General features: G+C 44.0%; 1 protein-coding gene across 9 annotated transcripts in view; it reads left to right on the forward strand.

Annotated features, from left to right (window-relative positions):
* The window catches only part of RBFOX1 (RNA binding fox-1 homolog 1), a 620770-nt gene that overhangs the window by 484508 nt on the left and 124502 nt on the right, over positions 1 to 11760 (forward strand). For all 9 annotated transcript variants that reach the window (XM_039218656.1, XM_039218661.1, XM_039218662.1 and 6 more), the window contains exon 4: positions 6646 to 6789. In XM_039218656.1, coding sequence (XP_039074587.1) covers positions 6646 to 6789 — 144 coding nt within the window. The remainder of the gene's footprint in view (positions 1 to 6645; positions 6790 to 11760) is intronic.

The following is an 11760-nucleotide window of genomic DNA, read 5'->3' on the forward strand; positions in this document are numbered from 1 at the left end:
CCTACTACAGGCACTCAGCACTGTGCTTCCAGATCTCTGATTTCTCTCCGAATTCTGATTTCTGCTGACAGCCTCACCCCATCTTACTCATCAGTCCTTGTGATGGTCACCTGTGTTGCCTCCAGCAGCTTGAGACCACAGACAGCCCGGTGATGGAATCTTTTATCCTTACTTTATCTGAGGAGACAGGCTTAGAAGGGTTTAAGAAGCTGGGCTAGTATGTGACAGAACTGGAGTTTACCTCAGGGATGCCCAGCTACAAATATCCTCTGCCCAGGTTCCCACCAGATACCTGGTCATCCCTGGGAGATGGCAGGCAGGTGAGCTCAGCAGGGCCTCATGGGCTCAGAGAGGAGACAGTGGGACGGGGCCAGACCCTGAAAGGCACATACAAGACATGCGGATTCTCTCCAACAGTCATCCCCGGATTGGTCGATATCAAAATCCAATTTCACCAGGATTAGCCTTGGGTTGCTCAGAGCTATTCATTGAATTAGGAACGATTATAGCAGAGGGAGCCCCGCGGTTCTTTATTAAGGTCTTCGCGGAAGCACTAAGTGATCTTCAGGAGATTAAAGTGCTGGTGGTGTTTTCTTAACATTTATAACCTGTGCCAATATCTGGGGAGTTTGTTTATTAGGAAAAATTCTGCAGCACACGTCTTGCCTCCTAATAGGGCCCTCTAACTGGGCCAGAGTAGAGGCTGGCTTTGCCGTCTTAATGAGCATATTTGGGAGCCTCTGCATGGAAACCCACCTCATAGGGTGAATGGACTTTCCATTCGTGTGAGGTCCTGCAGCCTCGCCTGCGTCACGGGGCTGCTGAATCTCAGGGTTGATGGTATCCACGTGCCCAAGAAGAGAACAAAACCTGATGATTCTTAACACTGTTCATAATAGTAACGATATGTATTCCCTCTTTATTCATGGGACTTAACTGTTCCAAGACTTGGATTACATTATCCCACTCTGAAGGGTCCAAGATGGTTGTACATTTATGATTCCATGCATATGCAACTAAGAGTGAGGGACATTTGTTAGCATTTGTTCAGCTCACTGATAGCAAAGCCGGACCTGTTCATTGGTGCCACAGGCACTTGCTGAGAACTTACCATGGGGCCCAGATCAGCGGTTTCAGTTGGTACGGTTCTGCCCCCCCACAGGAAACACCTGAGCCCCAAAAGATAGTTTTGGCTGTCATCTAGAGGATGGAGGCCAGGGATGCCGCTGAGCCAACATCTTATGGTGCACAGGATAGCCCCACGTCAAAGAATTAAGCAGCCCCCACATCATCCTTTCTGGGTGGAGAAACTGCTCTAGGGGGTAGGGGCAGAACAGTGAGTAGAAACTCCCCAGTCTGTGTTCTCATGGACTTTGCATTCTGGTGGGGAGAAGACAGGCACAGTAGAAACTAACAGAAGCATATAATATAAAAGCAGGAAGTGATACATACTATGATAAAATGAGTGGACAAGGAGACAGGAGATGCTCATGTTTTAGATAACAGGGCAGGTGAAGATTTCTCTGATGGGTGATGTCTGGGCAGACAGATGATGGGCAAGAGGGGAGAAGCCAGCCACACAGGCATCTGGGGAGAGAATTCTCCAGGGAAGGGAATAGCAGGCGTGAAGCCTGAGGAGGGAGTTTGCTGAGTATGTGGAAGGAGGTACAAGGTAGCCAGTGAGTGAGGACTGGGGGAGCCTCAAAAAGCAAGGGTATCAGGGCCAGAGCATAATGAACCTCACAGCCCCGGATGAGAGTCTGGACCACAGGGTTCAGAGAGGGAAAGTCCCCTGGCCATTCTACTTCCACCACTAACATCCTATGATTTCTCAATTTCCTCTCATCTCTGAATGAGCAGATCAGCAGTAATTTGCTTGGTCTTTATGTTCTATCTTCTGATCTCCCAAACATGGTTATGAGGTATCTTTCCAGTTCAGCTGTGTCCCACTTTAGAGCCAAAATGATACTTAAAAAAAATCAGACAGGGATAAATCAAGAGTTCTTCTTCAAGCAATTAGTTCCAAGGAAGCCTTGCCAGGCACCAGCCTCGGGTGATGTAGCTACCTAGCAGGGAGCCCCTGACTTTTGGGAATACACAATCCAAATGTGCAGTTCCCTGGGCAATCTTGTTAGAATTTCCACAGTATTTTATTTTTGTCCTTAGACGTTTCACTCTGGGCATTCGCCATAAGCTTCACCGACCTTCTCAGGGATGCTGTGACCACATTAGCCATCTGTGTGAGGTACAGTGGTAGGCTCAGGGAACCAGCAGACCTTTCCTTGTTTTCAGAGTATCAGGTGCCTCTCAGAGGGCTGGTGGAGTGCATCTCAGCCCAGCTGAAGGGTTTCACTACATCCAGCGGTAGGTGCAGAACAGCAGCTGGAGAGCCCGGGCTGGCAAAGAGAAGACTTCAGTCTCCTCTGTTTAGGGAACTGATTAAAGTTCCCAGTATGACAGATGAGAGCCTGGGACAGCTCAGACAGAGACATTCTCTCTTCTTCTAGACCTGGTGTGAGGCCACCCTTTGGAGAGCCTCATGCCACCTAAAGTGTTAGAAAATGAATCGACTTCTTGATTACAGCTACCCGTTCTACATGCACTTCCAGGTTGTTTTCTTGTTTATAAGGGTTCATAGTGGGTTGCATGTGGCCTTGAAAAAATATGTCCATGTCCTGACCTTTGTATACCCATGAATGTGACCTTATTTGGACAAAGGGTTCTTGCAGGTATAATTAAGTTAAAGATCACAAGCCAAGATCTAGGGTGAGCTTTAAATCCAGTGACTAATGTCCTTATAAAGAAGAAAAAGGCAGACGGAGATGTGAGTCCCATAAACACAGAGGGAAGAAGGCCACGTAAACATGGAGACAGAGATTGGGGGAAGGCAACTCTAAGCCAAGAGGCCACCAGAAGCTGGAAGAGGTGGAGATGGGCTCTCCCACAAAGCCTCCTCTGGAGTGTGATCCTGACAGCGCCTTCACTGTGGATGTCTGGCCCCCACAACTCGAAGTTGTACATTACTGTTGCTTTCAGCTACCAAGTTTGTGGTAATTTCTTAGGAGACTACAGCAACCTAAAACTTAGGCTTGTCGTGAATAAGCTTTCCCTGAAAGTTCGCAGGAAAAAGGAAGAGGAAGGCCCTCATCCTGACATGCTCACTGTGAAAGTCAGTGAGGAACACTCTGGAAGGCCTCACTGCCACCATGCCCCAGGCTCCGGAGTAGCTATTTTGTGTGGCCCCTGTCTCCTTTGGTCCCCACTGTGTTAGTTACATCCCAGTGCGTAAACAGGTGTGCTCGAGCTCACAGATCCATTTTTCTTTCTCAGCCTCTGGATCCTGATGTTCTCCTCTTCCCTCTCCTCTCCATTCACTCACAATGTCTGGAACACTGTTGGTTTGTTTTCCATTTTACATGTTATCTTTAAAAATTACCTTTAATACACAGGTATCCCGACATAACAATTTATGAGCATTCGTACACATGCCCACGCTACAAAATGATTAATTGAGCGTTGTATGTTTTTTATCAAAGGGAACAACGCAAAGATTTCTCCAAAGTCCTGTTTGACTAAAGATGATTAATTTTAATTTTCACATGAGCGGCATAATGCTATTAATCATTTAATATGTTTAATCATAATCTCTGTAATTCCTAATTAGGTTTATTAAGCTGAAACATCCAGCCGTTCTGTACAAATCCAAATCTAAGTTTCTTTCTTGGGATGAGAAGGAATTTGTTTTAATTTGCATTTGAACTGCAACTTCTTACCAGAGGAAAGGAGGAACTAGGCCTGCAAGTTCAGGGTCTCAGCAGCTGCATGTGCTGACTTAACATCTTAGGTCAGAGTACTAAGACCCCAACCATGTGGTTCAAGGACATGTTGCTGGCTTGGTTGTGTTAACGAAACCTCCAGTTACCAGCAGAGAAAACACAGTTTCTGCTCTGTTTGAGCCTCGCTGTTACAATATTGCTTTTCAACTATCACTTGAAGATGCCAAGTGGACCGTTAGCTCCTTCATTCATTACCTTATTGATACACTTGTAATCCCTTCACCTGTTCAGTCAGTGACTCAGCCAGCCATTCACCCTGCATGTATCATTTGTCAGCCATTGCTCAGCTCTGGCTTCCTGTGCTGGTCCCATCCTGCCCCGTGATGATCATAAGTGGCTCGTCACAGTTTTTATCATGAAATACATATTCTTGCTCTATGCATAGGACCTTTTGTAAAACCACTTCTTGTACCCCCCCAAGTTCTGTCCATCCTTCACATGTACCTGCACCCACCAGTCATCACACGTGGACCCCCCCTCCCTGAATCCAGAACATTATTTCACCTCTGTGTCTTTGCATGTGCTTTGCCCTCTGTGGGTACAGCATCAGCCCCCTTCATCTCTTCTGTTAGACATCTCCCGCTCACAACATAACCTCCAGAACTGGCAAGCCTCTCGGGATGTCCAGACATGCAGCATATCCCTGATTTAAAGTTACTCATCTCTCTGTGATTTCCTCTGACCCCAGCCTTGCAACTGTCTTTTTCTACCCTCTTTCTCTTCCTCTGAACTGAGAACTCCCTGTGTTTGGAGGACTGATTTACACATCCAGTGTATACTAGTTGCTCAGGAAAAATGTGTTTAACAAGAAAATGAGAACCTTTCCTTTACCTAGAGAGGCTTTTTCACTCCTTGTGTTGACATTTAAAAAAAAATCAGCATAACTCTAAAAAATTCATTACTTTCCATTTACTGACTATACATCATATGCCAAGAAGTCTGCCAAGCTGGCATACGTTATTGCAGTCAGTCTCTGCAGAGCTTTACAAGGTGTGCGCTATTATTATTATTCATTTTCCAGGTAAGAGAATTATCACCATCTTCCTGCTATTCAGTCCAACAGCACAACCAAGTGCATTGTTGCTGTTGACATGACAGCACTTGAAAGTTGAAGAAGTCATCCAATGGGGCCTTTGATACCAAACCAGCTTGGAAGAGTAACCTACCAGACACTGGGAGGTCTCAACTTCAAAATGCAATTCAGGGGGCACCTGGGTGGCTCAGTGGGTTAAGTGTCTGACTCTTGATTTCGACGTAGGTCATGATCTCACAGTCGTGGTATCGAGCCCTGAGTCAGGCTCCACTCTGGGCATGCAGCCTGCTTGAGACTCTCTCTCCTTCCTCTTCTGCCATATATAATCAAAGTTTTTTTTTTTTTTTTAAAGCATCAAAATGCAGTTCAGGATATATTAGGAAGGAGAATGGAAATGAAGTCTGCCAGGAAACACACATCTTGACAAGACAGTCACTAATTCTGCCCATGTTATTTTGATATATATGACATATATAAAATATTTATATCTATATATAAAACATGTATATAAATATAAATATAATATATATATATATTTCACTGTGTGAAATTGTTTCCTTCTCTGTGCCTTTATTATTTTACACCTGGCTGCTTGCATTGATTCTTTTGTCTCAGTTATATGCTTCTAAACTGTTTATAAGTATGTGAGGCTGGTTCCTTGCTTATCACTTTGATGGGCTCCACGTGGGTTTTCCATCATGGTTTTGGAGAAGCAACTGACTGATGTGAATGGCATCAACTGCCACCCAGAGGCAAAAGATGCTAATTGCAGAGAAAGTTTCTAGAAGCATCTCTAGAACCAAGAGTACCATACCCATTGTGGCTATCATGATACTAAATGCTACCGTGACTTTTCTCCTAGTTTCTGCCTGTACGTAGGTGCCAGTGTAATAGCATGTTGTCCAGACTTTCATTTCGGCAAGAACGGGAAGCAGAGTAATGAGTTATGCTAATCATGTAACCTTATCTACACCAACATGATCCTTAGGATGTCTTGCCATGCTGGAGATGCTCTAGGCCTGCACTGTGTCCCATGGAAGCCACTAAACCCTGTGGCTATTGAGTACTTGACAGGTGGCTAGTGTGAAGGAAAACTGGATTTTACATTTTATTGAATTTTAATTCATTCAAATGTAACTAGCCACACGGGGTCAGCTGTAATGGACAGCATAGCCCTGCACAATCAAGAAGCAAGAAGTTAAAGCCTTAAAAATAAATTCAGTCAGTCAGATGGCTGCTTGGACTGCAGAATACCAAACAGCCTTTCATCACATTTGCTAATATTTTATCTTCACAGTCACAGCATTTAGGTAGGCAGTATCTTAAGATTTTGGACACCTTTGACTACGGGCTACACCCTCTCCTACCTTCAGTGATGAGGTTTTCTCTGCCTATTAAGACTCCCCCAGTACCTCCACACCAACCACCCACCCCCTTGCTTTGTTTTTCCTCCCTGGTGCTCTCCTTCTGCCATCTCTATCTTTATTAATGAGCTCATTGCCTTTCCTTCCCCCGTAAGAATCAAGCTCTACTAGGGCAGTGAGTTTTGTCTGCTTTTCTCACTACTGAGTCCCAGATCCACATTAGGCTCTCAGGGTATATTCAGTAATGTCAAGTGAGTGAGTGAATGAGTGAATGAACGAATGAATAAATGAACGAACGATCCAGCAGTTCTTTCCTTGTCCCTGTTCCTTTGTTCTGGCATTTGGGGGAAGCAAAAGCAGTTTGGAAAGAGCACACGGGTCCACTCAGAGCCTCTTACTCTTGTCCTTTTAGCAGACAGATGACGCAGCACCAACGGATGGCCAGCCCCAGACACAACCTTCCGAAAACTCAGAAAACAAGTCCCAGCCCAAACGGCTGCACGTCTCCAACATCCCCTTCCGGTTCCGAGACCCGGACCTCCGACAAATGTTTGGCGTAAGTAGCGTGTTTCTCCTCTGCAGTGCCTGCTCTGGGGTCCCCAGAGCCCTTTCCTCATGTAAGTTCTGAGGGTGAGATGTCGGCGTAGTGGGGGGAGAGGCCTTTTAGATCCTAGTCTGTAGTTCTGTTTTGACCAGAATCTCTTTATGATTTCAGTATAAATTTCTTTGTCTATGTTCACCATGTTCCCACTTTGCCAAATTACTTCTAATTAGTAACGGGCAAGTCAAACAGAAAATGAGCTCCTAGATAAAATAGCATTGAAAGAAGCCCATTGATGATCCTGAATCAAGTGGCCCAGGACCCTGCATCACAGTCAACATAAACCTCTTGTGTCTTTTTGGTTCTTCTCTCTCTGGTACTTGCCAAGTTAACATGACATATTCCTGCATATACGTCACTCTTTCCCAGGCACTGCGCATTTGGATTTCAGATGCAGCGTTAGAGAATAATTAGTTCTGCATAAAGCTTCATTAAAAAGCAAAACAAAAAAAAAAGCTAAAGACATCTAAGTCTGACTTGCAACCTGCCGTACACATTCTCCTGGAGTCAGTGATGGGAACTCTGAGGTCCTTACCGCGATGTTACCCCCACAGATGACAGCCTCGCCCAGGCATCGTGATTGAAATGCAGAGCAGGGTGGAAGTGACCGCCAGCCTAGAGAAAATAAATGATAGGGTTGTTTCCTCGGGGGACAGCATGACTCTCCTCTTTCTGGATGAAATCTTGCAGTGTCCACCTTGAAAAGGAATGAGTTAGCCATGTCTTTGGGCTCAATTCCATCAAAGGATAAAACTCTTGACAGGACTTAGATAACCTTAGTTTGTTGTTATTGTTGTTGTTGTTTTTGCAAATGTACTCAGCCTGTCTGTTCATGACATCCATCCCAGTATTGATAGGAAGTTTCTGTGGATTCCATGAACAGAACTACACCCTTAGTATTTGACTTAGAGGAAAGGTTGACTGCTTGGAGTTTCTTCTTCTACGAGTTTGTGGAGGGATGCAAATATTACAGAAGGAATAAAGAGGCCAAACTTGAATGCCTAATCCCAGGCAGAGTGGACCTCACACACACACACCCCCATATAAAGGGGAACTCCCACTTATCACTCCACGACAGTGGGGTTAGCTTGCTTGTGCCTTTTATTTCTTTAACATGCATGATGTTTATCAAGTACGCATCTGACACAAAGGCAGAGCAAGCGTCCTAATATTCAGATACCCAGACTTGAATCCTGACATTTCAGAGGAAAAGGTCAGCTTCTGCACTTTTATCTCCCTCGTTTGGTAATAACCTTGAGTTGAGCCCTCTAACTCTTGCAGAGTCGAGATACCCTCGGGCACTCTCAGGTCAAAGATGACTTTGAAAAGTGCAGAGCATTCAAAGTGAAAGTGGAGGTTAAGTGTGTGTAAAGCAGTGAGACTAGGTTTGAATGATGGCAGCCAGAGGAATTAGATTCTTTCGCCACATCAGGTTAGAAAGTCTTGCTCTGTGGTCCATCTTCCTTCGTCAGGTGTCACTGGGATGTTGGCTTTGAATCTGACCCTCTTAATGACCATCCTGGTGCTCTTTTAGAGTGTCACTCACTGCAGCCCACCCCTGCGGGTGCACTTCTCTCCCTGGTCTTTTCTGTTATCTTGAACATCACCAGAGGACTACACAGCCAAGTCAGAGATGTACTGGAAAAATCCACAGCTGGAACTCCCAAAGAAAGCATCCTGCCTGCATGGGTTTCTGAGCCTCTGTGGTCTCACAGGGCCAGGGCAAGTGGCGCAGAGCAAAGTCTTGCCAAACATCAAACACACTACCAGTTGTCAAACTATGATCCCAATCTACTGGTTTCAGAGCCAGTGTTTATAAAAGTCAAACATTTTAAGCAACTGACAAGACATCGTCAACTTGACAAGATGATAGATACGCTTAGTATCAATTAAGAAAATGCAGCATGCCTTCAGTAATATTGAAATTAATTTTGCTCATCACAGACAGCATCTGTGCTCCTTTGAAAAGTACGCAAGACTTTTTTTTTTTTTTTTTTTTTTTTTAAATGTCCGGGCACATACAGATTCCTGGATTCTTTGTAATAATGCTGAGGCCTCCTTGGTTTACAACCACTGTTCTAAAGCACTGGAACTTCAGTGCTAAAACCTGCTCTTCCTCAGCCAAACATTGGTGGTAGCAAACCCATTCTGGTTATATGACACACTTAGTGGCTTGAATCACAGTGAAAGGCTTCTGTATACATTCTGATTGGCTCCCCACATTCCACTTGGGAGAATTAAGTGTGGTTTCTTCTTTGAGGTCGTAGTTACTGTAAGATATCACATTTTGATTCCACTCAAGTCTTTTCCAAGTCATCTGGACATGGGATCTCTTTTCGCTTTTTATTGCTCTATTTTGTCTTTGTTCTTTCACTTTGACAGGGGCTAGAATGGGAGTGACTGCACAGAAAACCCTCTCCAAGATTTTTGGGCTTTTCTCCTTTGTCTCTTTTGTTAAGTGCAGCCATGAGGATTTGAAGCCAAAACCAAAACAAGACAAAAAAGGAAGCACCTTTCTCAAACTGCCTAAAACCTGGCCATGTTCATAACAACTTTGGCGACCATTAATAACTCAGCCGTGAGGTTTTCAACTTCTGCAGGCCTGATGGTCACTGCAGGAGCCTCACATTTTGTTTTTAATTTGTGGCTTCAGGGCCTGTTCGTCGTGATTCTGGTTACCTTTTATCCACCAAGTACTTCAGTACTTGATAGTCTTTATTTCTTCCTCCTTTGGATGAATTTGTTCTCGTGTTTGGCATTTAAGTCTTCTAACTATTCAGATTTTCTTTCTTTTCTTTTTTCTTTTCTTCCTTCTTGATTTCCTTCCTTCCTCCTTCCTTCCTTTCTCCTTACTTCCTTCTTTCATTCATTTATTCATTCTTTCCTCCTTTCTTCCTTTCTCCCTCCATTTCTTTTTCTTTCTGTCTTTCTGTCTTTCTTTCTTTCTGTCTTTCTTTCTTTCTTTCTTTGTTTCTTTCTTTCTGTCTGTCTTTCTGTCTGTCTTTCTGTCTTTCTGTCTGTCTTTCTGTGTTTCTGCCCTTCTGTCATTCTTACTTTCTCTCTTTCTTTCTCTCTCTTTCTCTCTTTCTCTCTCTCTCTCTCTTTCTCTCTTTGATAGAACATTCTTTGGTCAAGAAGCTATATGGCCACTGTGGAGCCAGTTGAGACCAAACACCAGTTGGGGCCCAGGTAGAACAGATCCAGGCTGCTTCATTCTTGAGCTCTGTCCTTATGTCAGGGAGTATTCATGAGAGTGCCCTTCCTTTATGTTTGAAATGTTGATGATCCCATGAAAGAAACGTGTGGATTTCCAGCAAATTGCTTATAATGGCTTGCTCTTGAACAGAATTATTCTGTAGCCTAACATATAAAAGTGTTACACATATCTAGGTTTTGAGTGAGAGAGGTAGTTATAATAGATCCAGACCACTGACAGGACACATTCCATCATAGGACTATTTTCAGAAATAACTCCTCATGGAGTATAGGATTCAGATTTGCCCAATACCCTTGCTGATGGCACCGCCTTGTTTTTGTTATCAAAATACAAACCTTCTGTGCATGATACGCGATCTACCGAAATCACTCATTATTGTCACCCAAAAATAGACCACATGACTTTCAGAACATGCAAAAGAAGTTTTCACAGTCCCCTCTTTATAATAAAATAGAGATGCCTGCCCCTTTAGTGTTCTGCCAAGTTCTGTGCATCATGCTGTTAAAAGCTGTGAAGCCTTTTTTTTTTTTTTTTGGACCTGGCCTGGTGCCTCCTAATTTCTGCATTCCAGACATGAAACCAACCCTAAGAAAACTGAGATGGTGACTTTACTTAGCCTCTGTGTGCACTCTTTGAACTAACCTTTACTTTCATGTTTTATGCTGTAACTGTTGAAGATCGTTCACGGTTTTTCAAGGAAATATTATATGATCTGAGAATGTCTAAACACGAATGGTACGTATCTGCCCCAGTAGCATGCCTGTAAGTTGCCGGATCTTGTTCTTGATACAGCTGTTGAGATGTCTTGCGTGGATTCGTAGTTGTGGGATGCGGCTAACCACGGGTGTTGAGCAGACAAGTGTGAGTTAATGTCTGCGAGTGAGCCGTGTCTGTTTAAACTGAACATGTGCCAGCTGTGTTTACATCATTAGTACCAAACTTCCCAATTAAACTGTTGATACTATAAATATAGTATGCAACTGTCTTTGAAACAGGGCTCACACCAGTATTCTTGCTGCTCACTTTGCTGGCTCTGAGAATCACCCACCCAATAGCAACCGCCAGAGAGGCAAACATTTGAGACCATTTCAGGGCATATGGTGTCATTGTTTCATTTAGGGAATGACACATGCTAGGATTACTTCGTGATCAGTTGGTTCTGTCTCAACCAGTTCTTATTTTAAAGGGAGTGTTTTCATGTTGACTGCTTAGAGAATGTTCCGTAGATGACATTTGCTTCGTGGTTTTGGAAGGAATCCTTTTCAAGCTTCCCTGCTCATAAATATGTGTGCTTTCATGCTCTTAGGCCTGAAATAAATATGATAGTGTCTGTGTGGACTGAATATTCGAAGGAGGTTATATCAAAATCACTGCTTCTGAGGCATTCACACGCGGGAGGAGTTTTTACTATAAAATTCAGCTCCCCTTTCAGTGGCAAATCCTGCATTTCCCAAACCTGAAAGTTTTCTTCTTCTATTTTTAACAACTTTCTCTGCCCAAATCTAGGGCACAGAAAATGCTCTGTAGAAGAACATTCTCTTGACCAAAAGGAAATTAGAGTGTCCATCAATTGCAGGGTGAGTTACCTGCGAGTTTCTTGGTACTTCTGTCTCACCTGCTGGCAGCGTAGCCCTCCCCTGCCCTCCCCCAGCGCAGGGGCTTCTTGGTTTCCTCCTAGCCGCCTCCTTCTCCGGGAAGAAGAGGACCAG

Source organism: Hyaena hyaena, unplaced genomic scaffold, assembly GCF_003009895.1.
Source record: "Hyaena hyaena isolate Hyena2069 unplaced genomic scaffold, ASM300989v1 scaffold_772, whole genome shotgun sequence".
Lineage (NCBI taxonomy): Eukaryota > Metazoa > Chordata > Mammalia > Carnivora > Hyaenidae > Hyaena > Hyaena hyaena.